The 22,339-nt window shown below is 33.9% G+C and overlaps 1 protein-coding gene across 1 annotated transcript; it reads left to right on the forward strand.

Moving 5' to 3' along the window:
• On the forward strand, positions 612 to 8,561 carry LOC18589173 (small nuclear ribonucleoprotein E). Its single transcript, XM_018126485.1, has 6 exons — positions 612 to 833; positions 944 to 970; positions 1,084 to 1,146; positions 7,920 to 7,998; positions 8,077 to 8,122; positions 8,238 to 8,561. Exons 1-6 carry the CDS (start codon positions 792 to 794, stop codon positions 8,245 to 8,247), a joined length of 267 nt encoding a protein of 88 aa, XP_017981974.1. The 5' UTR covers positions 612 to 791; the 3' UTR covers positions 8,248 to 8,561.

The following is a 22,339-nucleotide window of genomic DNA, read 5'->3' on the forward strand; positions in this document are numbered from 1 at the left end:
TTAAATAAATGTATACATTTTTAAATAAAAATATAAAGAGAGTATTATTAATTTTTTTAAATTATCAAGCTAATAATTTCAATATCTACTACATATTTAAAATTGGAGCTTTCTTATTTTGCCACATGTCAAGGTTAAAAGAGTGACCATGTCTTTATATAGTTTTTAGTTATATTTTAATATCATATGCTGTATCACGTTTTGGTTTTCAATGTTTGTCACGTCAGCGGGGTTGATTGGGTTTTATTCAAAGTTTTGGGCTATCGATTAAAGTGAATTTGGAGAGAGTTTTAAGCTTTGGGCTTAAGCTTGAAAGAAAATATAGAGGAAGTTATGCATGTATCAATTGATTTTTTGGGAGATTTTATCAGTTTTATTTTATCTTTTTAAAACCTTTAATGAATTCATTAATTTAAAAAAGAATCTTCTCCAAAATTTTTTGTTAAAATTATTCTTTCAAAAAGAATTTTTGTTCATGATTATAAAATAACGATATGCTCTGGACGGAACGTGAGGGTATAATGTAGTAATTAGAAAAGCACAACTAACAAGATATTTTTCCAAAAAAAAAAAAAATAATACCGTTAAAAAGAAGAGAAATGAAAAGATGGAGAAATCTTCCGAGCAAAGAGAGTGTAAAAATTATCAAAGGCCGGGCGCGTTGGCTGGCTTCTTTTCCTTCTTTTAAACGAGCTCTCCGTCCATTCTGAGCAAGGGTTTAACAGCTATCTACTCAAAACCTCTTTCACGTTCTGCGAAGAGGGAAACAAGCGCTCAAGTTTTCCACAGCCATGGCGAGCACCAAAGTCCAAAGAATCATGACCCAACCCATCGTACTTTCGTCTTTCTCTATTTTCTTTCTTTGCCAAACCTTTCTCTTTATTTACTAATTGTCTTCCTTTTTTTTTCCAATTTTTCTTGCTCGGTTTTGGTGGTGTAACAGAACCTGATCTTCAGGTTTCTCCAAAGTGTAAGTCTCTTTTTCATGCTACGTTTCTTCAGTTTTTTCTTCTGGGTTTGCTTGTTTGTTAACGGGTTGTTGGGTTTTCGTTCTTTTTTTTTTTTTCCATTGAATTTACCCAGAAAGCTCGCATTCAGATTTGGCTTTTTGAGCAGAAAGATTTGAGGATTGAAGGCCGAATCATTGTAAGTTGTGTATAATTTTCTTTAAATTAGCAGTTTGAAAGCTACTTAAAGTGGTAAAGATTTTAATTGAATTCTGTTGGGAATTTTAATTGCGGCCGAAGTTGTTGCTTAGGCAGTTATAATTTAGTTTAGGATATACGTTTGGCTAATAAATGCTAAGAACATTTTTATGAATTCTCTTTTCGTATAATTTTAGGTTTTGAATAATTCTGACTGCTGTTTTGAATTGCTTGTGTTGAGGATTATCATTATCTTTTGCTAAGTCGTGTATTACTGCTTGATGAGGAATTGGTGTTCTTTGCTTTATGTATTAATCAGGAACAATGGTTCCTATTTCTAGGTGCGTCACTCTACAAAATTAGTAGAAAGCTTCCTTCAAACATTTCTTTGGCAACCAAGCTGAACAATTGTGATAAGTAGAATATCTCAAGTATTTATCCAGATCATAGCTAAAATAAAGGGGTTCAATAAAACAAGGAAGGCCAGAACTGCACTTTCCTTTTTCCATTCAAGCAAATGAACTCAATTGGAAATAAGAAACCTTTTGCTCATGAAGAGAAAATATGAAACCCCCTATATACTAAACCCCATAGGCAAAGCTTATAAATTCTAGCTAAAAATTTCTATTATTGCTCAAAAAAGATACAAAAAAATAACAAAATTTATTTGGAAAATTTTAAAGGCCTAACAATCTTATAATCGAGGAGTATCTATCTTTTCATTTGCTGAGTACGATACTCTAAGGTTGATAGCAAATGAAGGTTTGTTTGGTATCTCATTCTACAAATGGAGGAAGTTGCCTTCACAATCTCATGTTTAAAAAATTCATGGTTAAATTTTTGTAGATGATGATGTTAAAACACTATGGAATTAAATAAATCATTATCTAATTATGAGAGATCACCACCAACACCACATAGACACTTGTAATTTAGGGATTAAAATTGTGAATTTAGTCAAAGGGACAAATACTTAGACCAATGAGGAAGGAAAAATGACATATCAAGCTTGTACTTTATAAACCAATCAAGGAAATGAATAATTGAAAAATAATGCCAATTTCATGGCTAATTTATCAATGGAACCATGAGAAAAATTTAAAACAAACTTTTGCATAGCAAAGTAACTGAAACATAAGGGAAATTCAAGTAACCAACATTGGAAATTGAAGCATATTTGCATGTCAAATTGACCAAAGTATTTTATGGAAAATTAACCAATCCAAACATACAATTGAAGATCATAGTTTTGAACAAAAAAAAAGGGCTAAATGTTTAGACATTTTTTCAATTAAGGGGTTTCAATTGTAATAATTAAAAGTCAAACATTTTTTATTCCTTACAATTAAGGACTAAGGTGATAGGTGGATGGAGCGTGTATTAGAAGTGACAAAAAATCGCGTTGAAAATATAGTTGTTATACGTCATCTTGAAAAATTTAATTGTTACACGTTATGTTGAAAAAAATAGTTATTACATGTCACGTTGAAGATTTAATTGTTACACGTCATGTTGAAGATTTAGTTGTTATATGTCATGTTGAAAAATATAGTTGTTATATGCTATATTGAAGATTTAGTTATACGCCATGTTGAAAAATTTAGTTATTACACACTATGATGAAAAGTTATTACACGTCACATCATAATTTGAATTATTTTGACTTAACAGAAAAGACTTTCTGACAAAACTACTCTTCTGTATCTTATCCTTCCAAGTCAGTGTCCACGTCTTGCGCGTGTCCTACACGCGTCAGATACTTCTTACCTTAGCCCTTAATTCTAACGAATTGAAACTTTTGGCTCTTAATTGTTGCAATTGAAACGTTTGGTCTTAAATGGACAAAAGCATAAAGGTTTTGGTCCTAAATTGAGCATTTAATCAAAAAAAGTGTATAGTTGGCATGGCTGAAGTAAAGAAATTGAGGGATGGATAGAGATATATTGAAATTTTGAGAAAACAAATGGATGAAGGAAGCTAAGGTCAGAATTGAAGAGTTGATTCCAACATGATTAATTGGTGGAAGGATTGGTTGCTCAAAGAGAGCATAGGGAAGATGATGGCAATAAGAGAGGAGATGTGGAGGTTTTGAAATTGCGAAGGTGGATGTTTTGCCTCTTATTTATTTGTTTGATGTAAGGGGAAAAATCATTCAAAAAAATCGTATTTACTTTCTCGAAGTTTGGAAATTCACTTTACCAACTAACTGCCCCCTTTGACCATCAAGTTTAATGTGATGCCCATGGTAATCTCACATTTTGAGTACTATGACCACTCAAAAATGACAATCACGTTTGATTAAAATCCTAAGTGCACCAGTTTCCTTCTACAAAACATTGAACAGCCCTTGAATGTACTAAAGGGTGTACTTGGAATGTATTCACTTTTACATTCTTGTCTCAATCAAGTCTTAAAATGCCCTAATTTTACATTGGCTATTGTTTTTGACATAATGCTTTCCCTATCATGTAATTGAATTTGTTAACTTGTGTTACCGTGTACGTTGTGCTTAGGTTAGGTATTAACAATCGTTTGGGCAAACATAAACACAACACGATTAATTAAATAGGTCAAGATTCTACACACATACATTGATATATTTACATGTGTTACATGTCATGACACAATTAACACATTATTAAACAAGTTAAATTTTATATGACATGAGATGATTATGACACGACAAACTTATTTAAACACAATTAACTTATTTTAATAGTTATAATAAACAAGTTAAACATGTCATATTATAATTGATACAATAACAAAATTAATTAAACGAGTTAGACGTGTCATATGCGGGTTAAGTGTGTTTACAATAACCCCAAACCTAAATCCGCTTAACTTTATTTCGTTCTCATGTTATGTCCAAAATTACTAGGTTTACTCCTTATTAATCACCTTTTACGTGTAAAGGTCATAACTTGTTTCCAGTTATAAATTGTTGTGTTGCTAACCTCACATGATTTTCTCCAAAATTTCACAAAATTTGTCTTGAATTCGTGAAGCTAAGGGTAAGGGCACTTTGACCTTTTGAGTGATTATGAATTTATAAATGGAGATCTTAAGATTATTAAGGAAGCTTCAAATTTGAGAAACAACCTTGCTTTATAATTTTATTTGCTTGTGACCTTATCTTGCCTTCATAGGAAGTTTGCCATTCTATCCTTATTTCTTGGACACAGAGCAATTAAAAATGAAGTGGAGAAAATAGTAATCCTCCATCTCTCCCATTGTTCCATTCTCTCTTTACTCTTCTTTGTTTCCCAATTTCCTTAGGTTGAAAGTAAAGTAATCCAAGAGGGTGGTGAATTTGGCTATAATCAACTAATCAGAATTTAAGCTCAAAATACTATAACATAGAGAAGGTAGAGTCGTAGATAATGCTTAGTGATCTATAGAGGTTTGGCCTAGCCTACTCTCTAGTATACAATGCACCAAGTACAACAACTATTAGATTTCCTAGAAACTATTGAACCTTTTAGAAGTGTTTACTCACTCAATTTTCAACCCAATGCAAGGATATCCTTAATCTCACTAAGAAACAAGTCAGGGGACTTCCGTAAAAGTCACCATTCTGGTAATCAATTTGGATTGATTATTTCATGGTGACTAATGTTGGTACCATTAACATAGTTTGCTCACCCAATCTAGACGAATTGAAAGAGGTGACTGAAGTGGAAAAAGGGGATACATTTGGCGACCTAAGATGAAATTCACCCAGAAGGTGGGATATACAAGTATAGCATGGGTTTGAGTATAAAAATATAGGCATTTGAAAGGTAAATGGTGGAAGGTGGCCTTTTCTTTAATTGCACTTCATTTAATTTTCATTTTAATCCATTTGGTATGTATTGCTTCCTTTGATAGATGGATAATGCTCTGGCATGGGTAATTCTACCTTCAATCTTCAATCCATTTGGTATGGGTAATGCTTCCTTCAATAGATTGGTTTGAAAACTAGCCACTGCTAGTCATTAGGAGAAGTTTTCTATTTGCCACAAGTATGTTATACTATCGTTGCTTGTACTTGATTACATTTTGTTTGAAAAAGGTTTTCCCTCCTTTTTGGCTTTTTGTACATGATTACCATAAGCTATTCCTGAGCTGCTTGCTGTCTCCTCCATGGATGCATCATTAAACATGGATTGTTCTTGATTACCATAAGCTATTTTTGAGCTGCTTATCTTTCCCTCCATGGTTGCATCTTTAAACATGGATTGTTCCAACGTTCTCGGTACATATCTTTATTGGATCTTTTCTTTGTCTTGCCATGAGATAGTTGGTCACATGATACGGTCCCTTGAAACGGATCGACTTATGGGACGGTGTGTGGAAGGGTTTGGCTTAGTCTGAGGCACGCTGGGTACTTGGGTGGAATGTTTCTTTTTTCGACCTATGTTTGTAGTGCTGGCTCGTTAGAGAGAACCTGCAGAACTCTTGAGTTTTAAGTACTCAAAAACTTGAATAGATTCTGAATAACCTCTGTTATTAGCTTCACTCCTTTTTAACTACAACTTGGTGGAATAACCACCCTTAAAGCAAGAAAGTGGAAAGGTGGAGACACAACCTCCAATAACATGAAATAGAAAACTACCACTAACAATAAAATAGATGGAGACACAACCTCCAACTACATGAAATGGAAAACTACCACTAACACTAAAATAGGAACCACAATGAAACTGTTAACAATAAACTGCCAGTAACCAACAGCAACCAATCAGATATGTTGATTTAGTTTATACTTCCCATATGTGAATCGCTTGTAAACTAAGGGATTATCTGATGTGCTAACATCACATCATTTTCATATATATGTATACAACTTCCAAAGCCTTCAAGCTCATTGGATTTTCTTTTGAGCCCATATTAACATAACAAGGACATTACGAACAATGACATTGGCTGCTGTGCTCTTTGTGCTTACTTCTGTTTATGGAAGACTTTGCATGAAATAAAATCATAATCTCCAAAAATCTTTAGTTTTACATCTTGGACCTCAAGTCCTTTTAGGAACATTAGTGGAGGCTTAGTACATGTAAGTAGTTTCTTTTGTTCAATAGGGGTCAAGTTATGAGAATTCCAACAGCTATTAGACTTCCTTTTATCATTGGTTAAAAGCAAAGTCAACCTGTGTGTGAAGCTTTTGACCTTATCCCAGTGGGACTCTAATGATTATGTCAAGTTCTTTTTATTAAATTCATTTTATTTTTGTTTTTTATTAGCATTACTAGAGTTGCCAACAATCTGGATATTTACTCAACTCCCTAAAAGCAATCTCATTACAAACCTTGACCTTCAAATAAGAAGATAACCTTGTTACTGTTAATGAATTAGATTTTCTCCATTATTTTATCCCTTATCATCATTTCATATATTCATGGATATTATTTTAGATTGATGTCCTTTCATGTAGTGACCCTTGAAAACCCTTAATTTAGGGCCCTCCAATTTTATTTTTAGCATCACGTTTGGTCTTTCTCTCCAAAGTCATAAGTATTGCCCTCACCTGCATGTCCTAATCCTTTTTAAAGATCATTCCTTGGAAATAAACCACTTCTATTTTGTTCTAAAATATTCTTCTGCCTATTCCTTAAGCAATATACCTGCATTCTTGCATCGACCCTCATTCCTTCACATGCCATCTGATAGCTAAATACCTTAAATGTTGCATGCTCCCCCTTTCTTGGCCCTCTTTATTTTTCTGCCTCCTTTATCCAACATTCTAGGTTTGATCTCAGGTAGAGTGGCCAAACTATGGTAGGGGATTCTTAGAATCAAGGGATATAATGTCGCATATTTTACGGGAAGAAGAGATGATCAAGAAAGGAAGAACAAACACACTTTAGAAATCTCAACTGTGATGTGATAGTGAGAGATCTAGGACCATGTAAAAATAGTAGAGTTGCCAAAATATAGTAGGGTGTCCTTACATCAAGGGGTGTAATGCTGCGTACATGTTATAGGAGGAAACATGATCAAGAAAGGGCCCGATATTCTTTAGAAAGCTCAAGTATAGCATGACAAATGAGAGATTTAGGACGATATATAATGCTCAAGTAAGTATAATGGATGAATGTTTGTGGGAGAATAAACAAGTGGGTGATATTAGAGGGATGAGATGTTATTGTGTGTTGTAGATAATAAGAATAAGATAGACTGTTGAAGTTGATGTGGTGGCAAATGGCGATTTGGGTAATTTAAGTGAAAAAATAGAGCCCCATGTATCATAATTGGTATATGGTATGTGTGCTTGGTAAAAAAAGTTTTGACATGGAATCTCCTTAATATTCTTGATCTGAGTCCATCAAGCGCAGTGTTTCTGAAATGTCCCACATATATAAGTTAAATAAGGATGATGCTACAGATCTCATAATTAATCCTGTGCATGACCGTTCTTCAATTCTTGTGACAGCATTTTAACAGATTGATTGTTTGACTCGCATAAGGTGATCATGTTGGATGAGGTTATGAGAGCCTTAAAAATAAATTTCAGATCCCTGCAGATGTCATTACATCTGTAACTTTGGGTAAAATGAATGAACAGTGGATCTGTTTGTGCAGTGCAATGGAATGTGAGAACGCACAGCAGAAATAACAGGTCTTAAATTTCAAGTATGCATGTATAATGTTTAATTATGAGATGACTGTCTCAAATTTGGAAAATTTAATTGACAGACAAAATAACTGAATGTCTTTTATGTGCTTTGAGATATAATCTTATTGATAATCTAATAATCTGCTTCTTAATTCCTTTTTGGCATTTTCCAGGGATTTGATGAGTACATGAATTTGGTTCTCGATGATGCTGAAGAAGTCAACATCAAGAAAAAGAGCAGAAAGTCATTAGGTGAATTCTCTTACTCTTATATTCTTCTACCTTGTTTTATGCATGTCATCTTAATAATTTATTTGTTTGTTTTTTCAGGAAGGATACTTCTTAAAGGAGACAATATAACTCTTATGATGAATAGGTAATGAATCTGAAATACTCTCTCTCTCTCTCTCTCTCACACACACACACACACACACACACACGGTGGTAACTCTCTCTTTCTCATTTTATTTTATTTTTTTTTAATTCTACAGTGGAAAGTGATGATCATCTCAGTAGTTATGTGGACTAGCATTACAAGTTTTCTGAAATTCACGTAGGTCAAGCCACTCGACTCTACTGTGCTATCTTTAAAACATATTTTAACCTTTCATGTATTATAAGCCACCTCACAGAAGCTGATTTTTGTTTTTCAGACAGTTACTGGGCTTGCTTTTTTTATCCAGTAATTGACATGTATGATTCTGCCCTTTGATCTGCATTGTTTAGATTTCTGATTTAGTCAGCTTCAGAAAATCTTCCTTGAGCATCTGTGGTCTGCATTTTTTATGTTATTTTGATCCACTTTTTATCTAGTTTGGTCCTGCATTATCAGTTGGTCTTTTGGGAAATTATTGGCCTGTTTGTATCTAGGATCAAAGGATGCTGGAGTTCTTTGATTTGTGTTTCAGTCAGTTTTTCATGATCTCAAATTGGTGAGCATTCTTCAATTTTCCTTGATATGCATTGCTGTGCAATGTGGTGCATCAATTTGGAGGAAATTCCTGGCAACAAAAGTTGGTATGGGAGGGATGTATGAAGGAGTTCAGGGCAGTCAAACTGTTGTGCCAATAAGATGTGGGTGTATTTCCACATTTTACTAGCAAAATGGCCACTACTTTTTAGTTTTCTTCCTTTTCGTTTTTTAACTTTTCTTTTTCTCAAATTCGATATGCATAGTACCATGAATATGAGGATTAATAGGATCTAGCTAACTACCACTACCAGTAATCTTCCTGAGTTTTCACAAGCTTATCATTGATGATTTGTTCTGTACGAATTTGGCTTTAGTTATGATCCAAGCGTTGCCTATGATAGCAGATTGTGCTGTTTCTTTGGTTTGGTTTGCTTAGTAGCAATTTTGATTTATTTGGTAGAACATATGGTTCAAGTGAACTTGACATGGAAATAAATTTGTTGACATTGCCAATAGGATTATAGTAGTTGTTCATAGATAGTTCAGTATCCTTTATTCTGGTCAATTGATTTCTTGACCAAGAAGCTGATGCTCTGCTTCTTGTGTGCATAGGTAGGGTAGGGGTGCAGACATCTAGTGTCTCTAATCTTGCCAGGCACAGAAGCTCTTCTAATGTTAATGTGTAGGGAGCAATAGACCAATTCTTGCCAATCGAAAGATATGATTGGTGAAATTATATGTTCAAATAATCATTGCTTTATTCTCAGTGGGATTGCATCAACAAAGCCATTGCTAAGAATCGAAGATATCTCCTTGCTTTTGTTGCTCCAGTCTGGTCTCTCTCGCAATGCCTAAGGGGTAGGACACCCCCCTTGTCTCCCCCTTTAATGTCCAGTTCATTGGTGTAGGTGGCAACTTCCTATATATGTTTTAAGGAGTTAGATTGCTAAGCATTTGCAACTAGAGGCAGTAGTTTTACTTCTGTGGTCAACTGAGGGTCAAAAAAGGCGGGAAACATGAAAAAAGAAAAAGGGGAAAAGGAAAAATAAAAGAGATACGTTAGGGTAATTTTATGTAATCGCCTTGAAACGTAGGTGGTGGTGTTCAGATTTAATGGGATTAGACGGTAGTGGAGTTCTTTACCACATTTTTTGGGAAACATTCTGGGAATTGAGCACTGAATTTATCATCAGTGTTCTTTAGCTTATGTAAGCTAATAAAAAATTATAAGCAAGGTTTTACCAGATGTGTTGATGTGCGTCACTTCAACGGGTTCTGTAAAAAAGGAATAAAAATGGAAAAGGTTGAAAGGGACAGTTATCCAGTGGGCGAAGGTGAGTGGGTGAGCTTTCTTTGTGACCGCTGCTGGTTAGCAAGGCCAGGGTGTAGGAAGGAAGTGACAAGGGAAGGAATGCTAGTGGGGATGTAGGTGGTGGGGGCCAATGGCTCTGTTTGTTGTGCACCCGTGTCTCCAGGGAATCAATTTGTGAACTCAGTGTCTGTGCATTAGGAAGCAAGTGCTTTGACCCATCTGGTTCTTTTGGTCACTACCCTTTACTGATTACTGACTCAGCCTCCACAGATTTCATATCTTAGCTCACAACCGATCTCTCTTTCTCTCTCACTCAACGGTGTGGTATTCTTTTCTTTCTCTTGTTTGGTGCTGACTGACTGACTTATTCCCTGTCCTTTTCAGCATGTTTCCTGTTGCAAATAATTGCCGTGACATCAACATTATTAGTGGGAGAGCCTTGAAGTTAAGGATTTAGATGACTGCTGCAATGAAGTGGTTGGTTGGGAGAGAATTATTAAGAGGTCATGAGTAATAAAGTCTATTCCTAGAAAATTACAGCAGTATGAATCCGGCCAATCTCAGGTTAGATTGATGCATAGTCGTTGGAAGGATTATGAGTCATGATGTTTACAGTATGAGGATAAGTTGATATTTGAGTCAAATTGTGGTTTTACTATGAACGGAATAAATCACAGTTGACTATCTGCTTGATGGTTAGTGACCAAATAGCCTAATGATGAATGAATTTCAAGCTACAAATTGGAGGTAGTGGGTTCCTGATGTTGTTTTCATGTTTGGGGAAAACATTAACCTCATTAGAATGCAAGTAACAGATGTTTATTTCAGTTTAGAATTGAGTAACAAATTTTATTGGATTGAAATCTATCAATTTATGGTAAATCAACTTGTATAAAGTTGAATCAATGAAATTTTACCACGTGAGTGGGACAAAGGTCTGGGGCTAAGAAGCATTTCCTTAAAAAAAGATCCACATGTTCGCAGTAACCAAGGAAATATAGGTTATGATGCTTTTTTATTCCTAGGTACGAGGTTTAAGTTGGCAACATTTGACCGAATTTGAAAATTCATCCAAACTAGTACCAAATCAAATTTGATTCAATTGGAATTGACTAAAAGAAGTGAATAACACGAATTTGAATAAATCCAAACTCGAGACAATTCGAACTTGAGGTGATTTGAATTCGAACAAATCAAATTTGAAATAATCCAAACTTGAAATGATTTGAATTTGAAGAGACCTAAACTCAAAACAATAAGAACTTGAGATTTATTTGTTCTGAATTCTGTAAAAATCTAAATTTATATTTTTTAAGACACATTAAATATGAATATCAAATATACTTTAATAAAAAATGAATATCTAATGATTTTTGGTGTCACTCTTAATATTTAAAATAATTAACTATAAAAAATGATATTGTTAAGTTAACATTTGATTTTATTCTAGAAACAATCATGTACAAATATATTACTACAAATATTCACATTTAAATTTTAAATTTAACATAATACTAACTCAAATATTAAAAAACTATATAACATTTTGGACATATTCCATCTCATACATGTTTGGTGATTTTAAATCAAAATGAAGTTTACGTGGGATGCAATAATCCATGCAAGCAAAATTTACAATTTGTATATTTATGTTTTAGCGGTATCGTGTAAATATAAGGTATTAACAGTTATTTTAATAAATACGAAAACAACACGTTAATTAATCGTGTCAAGATAAATACATATATGTTTAATACTTTTGTAACACAACACAACACAGTTAATATGTTTATTAAATGTGTTGAGTTAAATTTTATGCGACTTGACATAATTAACTTCATTAAAATTTATATGATTTATAATCTGCTTACATGATTAATATGATTGATGCCATAAACATGATTAAAATACGATTAAAAAATATAATCAAAATATGATTTTATTATTAAAATTTATCACAAAAATTATAAAATATAATAATATTTATCAAATATAATAAAATTCAACATCACTGAATTGATCATCATCATCCAAAATCATAAATCATAATAAATTAAACCATAATTATTGAATATCAACCATAATTAAATACACCACCATATTACATCATCAACTATAAAACAAGTCTTAATCATGTACTAACGTGCTTACATGACACGTGTACACATTTAAATAAATGAGTAATAAATGAGTCATGGTTTAAACGGGTAAATGATAATACGATTAATTAGTCGTATCTTATATGAGTCTTACACAAGGTAAATGGATTTGACATGATTAACACACAATTTTCATATTTTAACCATGTTGACATGATTACACTAAACTTAAACTTGCTTAAAATTGTGTCATTCTCGTATTTTCTTACACAATTACTAGGTCTACATTTAAGGCACTAGTTGGCTGGAAATGGGAAATTTAGAAAGGAGCACGAGTTGGTAGGTAATTGAAAATCTAAAATGAGGGAGGAGGCATGGATTGGTGGGAAATGGAAATTCAGAAAGGATTTGTTTTTTTCATTTGCCGTCATTTTGATTTTGTATTTTTTCTTCTCAATTTTTAAACTTCGATTTTTATAGAGGAAAAAAGATAAAAAGAAAAGTTCAAAAGATAATTAATTATTTTAGTTTAATTTGAAATCTAAATGATTTATTATTATTTTATTAAAATTGATGTTTATAAACAAAAATATCATTAACTCGAGATAATTGGAATAAAAAAATAACTCTCTCCACTCGAACATTTGATTTATTAATTATTACATAATCCTTTTTTTTTTAACAAAAAAAAACTCAAACACTAAAGACTACTCTGATCTAATCTGCTTAATTGCCATCTAATTTAAAACTGTTTAGATGTTTTATAGTTCAACAAATTTGATAGGAGAAAAAACGAAATCCCTACGGGATCTGTAATCATAGACACATTTCCGGTATTCAAACATATTCAAACCCAGGAGTGTCAAAAGGAGAAAAAGGGGAGGAGATGTGAAAGCGGAACCTCCATATCTAGCAAAGAAGATAGCTTTGCCATTTCTATGTGAAACAACAACAGTGTTTCAGCTCTAGCTCCACATGCCATTAACTAGACAAAAAGCATGCTTATAATGATTCTCAGCAACGAAGTTTTGTCTAAGGGTGGGTTGCCACCATAGTGTAAGTGCTCTTGCTAGATATTTTTTTCATTTTCATGTCCATTGCTATTCTGATTGGACAACGTCCTTACCACTAAACATTCCTTGATTCCTCGGAAATTGACAGCTAAAGTTGGTGGTGAGAGTATCAGCAAGCCACAAATAAAATGATCTCAGTTATTTTGTGGAGAAAATATTGTAATGGTGGTGGATTTTCTTGGCTAGCAAACAAGAGATACCCCATGGAAAATCTTCTTTCTTTTGTACCTTGGTGGATGCAGGGCCCCTTCCTTGTTGGGTAGTGTCCTCAGGTTGGGTCTTTAATTAGGAGAGACTGGGCCAAATTGCTGCTGTGAGTTTGTTTGCAATTTAAGGGCAAAGCACATGTAGGCTCTTATGAGGATCACACATCACAGCATATTTTTTCATGAAAATATGGGGTCGGGTCAGGTCAGGAACGTTTGATGAAAGTTGCGTAGATAAAAAAATTCTATAAAATTTGGAGTATTTGCTGAAAAGACTTGGTGATGTTACATTGCTTGCTTGTAAAATTACACAAAGTGGGGTTAGGAAGCTTTTTGACCAGAAATCGATTCGGTGGACAGGTCCATTCATATACTCCATACTTATTATTGAAAACACTGTTCATCATAGTTACTATTCAGAAGTGTATGGCTGGCACTTGCTCCTAAATTTAAAGCAAAGATATGCAAGAGTTCGTAGTTTGAATCCATAGATCAAGTCAGTTTATAGCACGATATCAGATAATAAAAATAGAATATGCATTTTCCTAACGCGAATGGTTAATTTTCTGTAATTCTATGATTCAAATAGTGATTGACGTTTGAATATACGCGTAGGATTGCAAAATATTCACAGAGTCTTACCAAATTCTACAATCATTGCCATCATTATCATCTTTTTTAGTGTTTTCTTTTACTATCTTTGTTTAAATAATTCGAACCTTCGTCTTCTTTGGAAACAAGTTCGTTTCTTCAGCACCATCCATATATCTATCCATTTGTTTACTCTTTTGACGATTAAGTTTTCTTTATCAAACAAGTAGTGGTTGAACAGTTGGAAATTACTGTGACTTTGCGTTGAGCAACAGCTTCACCACTGTACAACTGAGCATGAAAACCAAGTAGTTCTCAAGAGTATTGCCACCATTTCTCTTTTTAATCTCATCATATGTCTCTTTCCCTTCAAATTCCCAGACTTGATTAGTTTAAATCTGATGTAATTCTGTCATCGTTGTTTAGTTTTCTTCTTCTTCTTCTTTAATTTTTCCTTTATTTTTTTTTGCTTTGTCTAAAAATCATTTAGTGACTAAGGTTGTCAAGGACTATTTCTAAAGAAGAAAGAAACACATCAATACCTTTTCCCCTTTTCAGTATTCCAGGGATGATGAGCTATTTAGATAACAATTTTCCATTGAAATTTGCTGCTATAAATGTTTTCACTTCCTTCACGGCAAATAACTAGTTCAATTATTGTTTTGCTTTATGAAGCGATTGACATGAGTCAAAGGTTCAAAAAAGCTAAATTCTTTTACCCTTTTTATATAGGTCTGCAACATTTCCTTCGTCTGTCTCGGCTGGCTTTTCGCTTTGGTGTCCTAGTCTCTCTTTCTATTGTGCACAGTGAAAATGATAGTGCCATGGGACATATATACTACTAATCATACTATGCATTAACGCCAAATAAACCAGCAATATAAATTAATTAGATACTGGTTATTAGCTGGTGCCTAATTAATACCTATAGGCATTAATTAGAGTTAGCTAAGGTACTAATTTAGAAATATATATATATATGTATATATATTTTTGTATAGAATGTACTCTCCCTGTTTGAATTCGATGAAAATAGTGTATGTTAATAACTAATTTCTTTCTAACAGATATCATCATGCTAATAAGTGTTCATAGGGAATGGTTAAAATTTGTCAATTAATTGTGTACGTATCATTAAGAAAGAGATAGAGAGATAGAGCATTGGTCATGGCTCCATCAGCCACCTAACAACTTTAAAGAGGTCTCGGCTTATTGGGTGCTCTCAATTTCTTTCATTTATTTTAGAGTGGGCATTTTCGTTTTCGGTTTTTATTATCTGTGGGTCTTCATCACAAGCCAACCACATGCAAACCCAACCTGCTCACCTGGAATTGAAGTGTTCACTTACAACGACCCTAAATTCTTTAAATACTCCTTGTTGTGCAAACAATAATTGTACTCCTTTTTTGATCAAAAAATAATTGTACTTGCTTTAAAGTGGGACTTTTGTCATCTTATTAGTATCCCACTTCAACGGTTCTTAAGTGGCTTCCCAACTTTAGTTTATATATATATATATGCCCTTATCCTATTTCCTTGATCAAGATTTTTCTTATATTTAGCATCTTTAATTAATCCGTTTCTTTCTGTAATATGGTTTTATAAAAATAAAACCATGTCTTCTACCTTTGAATCACTTTGGTTGTTTAATGCAAAGTTATGTACCACATAAAATAAAAAAAAGAATGTACCTTTCCAAGTGATATCATAATCAAATGGATTCCTTTTGGTGACAAAACACGAACACCTTTGGTGTGAAAGAATCTTAACCACTCAATCACTTGGCCTCTAATGACGCACACACAATCGCAACGGATCCTTCTCAAGGAGAGAGCTTTATGCCACGAGCTTGTGCTAGCAAGTGGACAACGATTTGTCCTTTTTTCTTCTTTGATTTCCAGCAAAGAATCAAGGGAGAAGTTTTCAAAAGAAAATAAACGTTTCAAGAGTGGCAGCACTCAAGAGAAAAATCCTTCTCTACAAAAAAGAGTGGCTATAATGTGATATTTATTTCTAGGTTTAACTTATTAAAATTTACAAAATAAGTTCTTAATATTATAACAATTATAATATTTAACCAATACCTAATTAAACTCTTTTAATTAGGTCCTTAATAGTTAAAACCTAGAATTTGATTTAAGTCTAACTTAAATCATCACACTCTCAATTTAATCCAAATTGTAACCTTTGTGTGTGACCCATTAGGTTCCTAACATGTTGATAACGGAATTGAATTATAATATTATTAATTAATTAATTTAAATGAATCATATTCAATTTTAAATTAACTAATTCAATTCCATAGACCATGATTGGCATCTAGCAATGCATCATGGCCACTCAATTGTTAGGAGAGTCAAAGGATTCTTTGACAACCTTTTAGTGTACAGTTTTTCAGTGTAATTCATTCCCTCATCATATATCCCAAAGATGATAAGAGCTTGGTGTAGTGCCTACTCTTATTGATCTCCATATTTGTTCTTGCAGTTAGATCATTAGCTTTATGGAGACTTATGAAACTTATTTCATAATCTCCTAATCACCTTGGCCAAGGATTTGATTAAGCTAATATCAACCAAGAACTAATGAGATATTTCCCCTTGAATCACTTGGGGTGATGATTCCTATCTTGACCACTCATCTGCCTTCACATGCTTCATGCTATACCCAAAAGCATCCTATTTTGGCATCCTTGGTTAGGCATTCATAGGGATGAAATCAAAGCATAGCACTCTACACATAAGACAGCTTGGTGTCTTAAGTCTAGGGAGTATTTACACAACTGACACATGAGAAGTATTGCATAGACACTTGAGTGAAATACCAAATGCACTTCTCATGACGAGTCATGTTCAGTGAACTTGCTCTCCCATGGCAAGCACTCACATGCTAGTTCCAAGTATCTTTATACTTCAACCTATGAGAACGATTGCTTACTTCACAAGTAAGGAACATAACATGTGCCAATCTTTGAGCATTATTGATGCCCTGTCTCAATAATACAATGATCAGGAACTTTTAGGAACAATACTTTAATGCATAAGGATCTCATAATTGTATCCCAGTATAATTCCTTTGCAAGGCATATATAGTTCCATGGGCTTTATCTACATAAGTACAAAAAAGTAATTAAATTACAAACTTATGGATAAAGAACTACCTTAATGTTATTATGAATAACAAAATGTCATACATGAATATCTCAAAATTGCAATTCCCATACAACCATAGATTGGCTTGTAGGGCTTAGACTAACAATCTCCCACTAGCACTAAAGCCAATTGCCTATGTATCTAATACCAATATTCTTAACATGACGATTATGCTTTTGCTGAGATAGTGCTTTAGTGAAAGGATCGACAATATTATCTTTAGTGGGTATACGCTCTATGCAATGTCTCCTCTTCCAATGATCTTCTTGATCACATGGTAATGCCGCAATGTATGTTTGGATTTCTGATGAGACCTTAGTTCCTTTGCTTGTGCAATGGCTCCATTGTTATCACAATACAAAGGTATTAGATCAACAATGCTAAGAACCACATTTAGTTCAGTAATGAACTTCTTAATCCAAACTACCTCTTTCGCTGCCTCAGACGCAGAGATGTATTCGACCTCGGTTGTAGAATCTGCAATCGTCTCTTGTTTGGAACTCTTCCAAGTCATTGCACCTCCATTGAGTGTGAACACATATCCACTTTGCGACTTGCTATCATCTTTGTCAGTTTGAAAGCTTGCATCCGTATAACCCCTAACTTGGAGTTCACCTCCTCCATAAACCAGAAATACATCCTTAGTTCTTCATAAGTACTTCAGGATGTTTTTCACAACTATCCAATGACTTTCACCGGGATTAGCTTGGTATCTACTCGTGACACTTAGAGCATAAGATACATCTGGTCTAGTGCAAAGCATCGCATACATGATAGATCTTATTGCTGAAGCATATGGGATCTTATCCATGCGATCTCTCTCTTCTTGATTCTTTGGACACATGCCCTTAGAGAGATAGATGCCTTGCGACATAGGCAAGTGTCCCTTCTTAGACTCCATCATGCTAAACCTCTTTAGTACCTTGTCTATGTATGTGGATTGGGAAAGACCTAGCAACCTTTTAGACCTATCTCTATAGATCTTTATTCCTAAAATGTAAGTTGCTTCTCCCAAATCCTTCATGGAGAATTGTTTGGACAGCCAAATCTTTGTAGATTGCAGCAATGGTATATCATTTCCTATGAGCAATATGTCATCAACATATAACACTAGAAAAATTATGGCACTCCCACTAACCTTTTTATAGACATATGGTTCATCCTCATTTTGTATGAAGTCAAACCTTTTTATAGCTTCATCAAAACGGATGTTCCAACTTTGAGAAGCTTGCTTAAATCCATAAATGGACTTTTGAAGCTTGCACACCTTATTAGCATTAGCATTGGATATAAAACCTTCAGATTGTGTCATGTACACTTCCTTTTGCAAGTTTCCATTAAGGAATGCAATTTTTACATCCATTTGCCATATTTCACAATCATGGTACGCAGAAGAAAATCCTAATGGATTTAAGCATAGCAACTGGTGAAAAGGTTTCTTCAAAGTTAATACCTTGTCTTTGTTTGTAACCTTTTGCTACCAATCTAGCTTTAAAGGTTTGTACCTTGTCGTCTACATCGGTCTTTCTCTTAAAAACCCACTTGCACCCAATGGGTTTTATCCCTTCAAGTGGATCCACTAAAGTCCATACTTGGTTGGTATCCATGGCATCCATTTCAGATTTCATGGCTTCTAGCCATTTCTCAGAATCGATGTCCAACATGGCCTCCTCATAGGTTGTAGGTTCATCATTTATGGGCAATGCGTCCCTTTCTAAGAGAAATCCATATCTCTTTGGAGCTTGACGTATTCTACTATACCTTTTGAGTGGTTGTGCCTCTTGAGATTGTGGTTGTATATCAGATGTCACAATCTCAGGTTCAAGTTCCAATGGAATGTCAATTTGTGGGTCTCGAACTTCTTCGAGTACAACTTTACTCCCACTAGCCCTTTCATTTAAGAACTCTTTCTCAAGGAAAGTGGCATGCCTTGAGACAAACACCTTTTGCTCAATGGGATTATAAAAATAATATCCGTGTGTTTCTTTAAGATATCCCACAAATTTACATTTGTTTGATCTTGCTTCTAGCTTATCAGACATTGTATGCTTCACATAAGCAGTACATCCCCAAATCCTAGCATAAGACAAGTTGGGCCTTTTCCCACTCCAAATCTCATATGGTGTCTTATCAACTGATTTGGTAAGAACCTGGTTCAGTATGCAAGCAACAGTTTCTAGGGCATATCCCCAGAAAGATATAGGAAGATCTACATGACTCATCATGGATTGAACCATGTCCAATAATGTTCGATTCCTTCTCTCATATACCCCATTGTGCTGTGGAGTCCTTAAAGGAGTCCATTGTGCGAGAATCCCATTCTCTTTCAGATAATCCTGAAACTCTTCGCTAAGATATTCTCCTCCTCGATCAGATCTAAGAGTGAGAATACTCTTCCCAGTTTGTTTCTCAACCTCCACTCTATATTCTTTGAACTTGTCAAAGGATTCAGATTTATATTTCATCAAATATACATAACCATAGCGAGAATGGTCATCTGTGAAGGTGATGAAGTAGAAGTATCCTCCTTTAACACTAGTATTCATAGGACCACATACATCTAAATGTACAAGTCCTAGTAACACCCCAGCTCGTTCACTCTTTTTAGTGAAAGGTGACTTGGTCATCTTATCAAGGAGACAACACTCACATGTTCCATAAGATTCATAATTAAATGGATCGATGTAACCTTGTTTATGTAACTTGGTTAAGCGAGTCTCATTGATGTGTCCAAGCCTACAATGCCAAATGTAGGATAGTTTTGGATCATCTTTATTTGCTTTCTTGACCTCTATATTAAGTATGGGTCTCTTAGGATCAAGAATATAGAGACCGTTCGAATGTGTCCTTGCACCATAATGCATTTATCCCTTTGAGAAAGAACAACAATTGTCCTTAATGCAAAATTCCATATCATCATATAATGCCAAGTATGACACAGATATGATATTTCGAGATATGGAAGGAACATAGTAACAGTCTCTTAATTCCACGATCAACCCAGAAGGTAAAGGTATGGTAACTGTCCCTACAGCCGATGCAGCAACCTTTGCTCCATTACTTACTCTTAGGACCACTTCTCCTTTCGTTAATCTTCTACTCGTTTCCAGCACCTTTATGTCATTACATAAGTGTGACCCACATCCAGTATCTAATACCCATGATGACGGATCAATAGTAGACAGATTTCCTTCAATCATATACATGGTCAAAGATGAAACTTCTACAAGTTTCTCATTCTTTGACTTTGTCAATAAGGCAAGGATATCTTCCTTAATGACATCTATTCTAAATAGACATTTGAGAACATTTCTCAACTTGATATACCGGTCCAAACATTTTGGCTCAAATTTCATGATGACATCAAGTATGACGTGCAAAGTAATATGTATTCGCATTCTAACAACCTAAACATTTAAAAAACGTTTATGAGTAATCATGTATTATAATCAATTAAGATGAGATAGTAAATCTTAAATTGATTGCTCCCACTATTTTCTTCAAGATGATAACCCTCCATATCACCTCGAGAGATCTCCACTAGGATTCTCTTAGTGGGCTAGGATCTCATCCGTCTAGTCATGGCCTTAAGTGTGCTCAACAAGCCATGATAGCTAGATTAGGTAGGTAACTAAGCATACCAATTGTATCTCTATACAACTCATAGATCAGTTAGGTGACAACACATTGCCTAAACATATCATATATGTTTCGCCTAGCCATTGCCTCTAGTTTCCATAATAATCAAGTTTCCAAGCATCCGAATTTTATGAAACTAGTTGAGTAAGACCCACCAATAGCTCAAACATACTCGTGTAAAAGTGTGACCTTGAGTGTGCTCAACAAGTCTCCGATTAAAAGAGCAGCAAAGTTATCTTGCTATATGGTGGAAGGCAACTTAATCATGTGTGCCATGTAACTCAATATTTACCGAGGGATTTTCTTATTTTTTTTTTAACTTAGTTAAGGTCTCATCTTTGCATGCATAGCATTTATTAATTACATAAATAAATCTATCTCATGCATACTACTTTGGATGATTATGGACTTTATCTATACTAATTTCCTCAAGCCATCGAAGGAAATTAGCTTGGTCAAACTTAGGGGATAACATACAACATGTTGTAATCTTCCTCCTCGTATCTTCATGGCGCCTTTAGGTCTTCATCTTCGAATTGTAAAATAACTCCTAAACTAATCCTAATTCTACACTTATATGTAACTAATTACATTTTAGTAGAAAAACCTCGTGGTACATCCGAGGGGAGTTAGGTGAGGAAATAATTTTATAATCCCTGAAAATCAAGAGAAAGGTAGGGTGCGCAGGCCCCATTAAATAAATAAATACTATGATACAATTTAACCATACATCCACAATCATATTGGGCCTAGTCCATAATCATCCACATACATCCATTTACATGAACATAAAATTAAAACTATGTCTTATTCTAATTGTTAATCATATGAGGCATCCAAAATTAGTGTACAACTAATTTCGAGTTCATTTTTAATTCCGTGTATGGAAACAGTCTTCCATGTATGGAAAGTCTTTACTAATCAATATTAGTTATATTATCCATTCCTAATCTCATTAGGATTAAAATTAAAATATTATTACAAATTAAAACATTTTTAATTTGTAATCTTTAAACATTTTAAGTAACTTTTACTAATCCTTTTAAATTAAAGATTATGTGTCTTCAATTATCTAATCTCTTTAGATAATTTAAATATAATATTTAAAACAACATTATCTTTAATTATATTTAAGTGTCTTATTCGAATTTCACTTCTTAAAAGAAGGAAATTAATTCATGATATTTATCTTATCCATATTTATCACACTCCCATATTTGTAGGAATCAAATTCCTAAATTTATGGATGTGATTAATTAAATCCTGATATCCTTATTTTAAGGAATCAAATTTTCTAATTTAAATATATCAAAATTTATCTTTCTGGAACTTTTCCATAAGATATTTTTTAGTAAATTAGAGTTTTTAATTGTACCAATTTAGGCTGCAAATATGGACACTAAAATCCCAAAAACCATGACTTTACAAAATTCTGGCAGCAGTGTACCAGTCACAGTTTTATGGCTTGATGCGGCATCAAATCAGGGAATTTAATTCCCAAATTTTAACCATGGTCAGCTAACATATGGAACCTTTCCATATTAAAATTTCATAATTTTTGGACTTGATTTAGCTGGTCAAAACTCCAAAAAAACGCAGCCTATGTAT

This window comes from Theobroma cacao, chromosome 9, assembly GCF_000208745.1.
Source record: "Theobroma cacao cultivar B97-61/B2 chromosome 9, Criollo_cocoa_genome_V2, whole genome shotgun sequence".
Lineage (NCBI taxonomy): Eukaryota > Viridiplantae > Streptophyta > Magnoliopsida > Malvales > Malvaceae > Theobroma > Theobroma cacao.

What these genes read in the sequence shown, in the direction of transcription:
- LOC18589173 (XM_018126485.1), top strand. Translation starts at nt 792, where the DNA reads ATGGCGAGCACCAAAGTCCAAAGAATCATGACCCAACCCATC. An exon ending in TCTTCAGGTTTCTCCAAAGT is followed by an intron (nt 971 to 1,083) that starts GTAAGTCTCTTT and finishes GAATTTACCCAG; the next exon opens with AAAGCTCGCATTCAGATTTG. An exon ending in GGATTGAAGGCCGAATCATT is followed by an intron (nt 1,147 to 7,919) that starts GTAAGTTGTGTA and finishes GGCATTTTCCAG; the next exon opens with GGATTTGATGAGTACATGAA.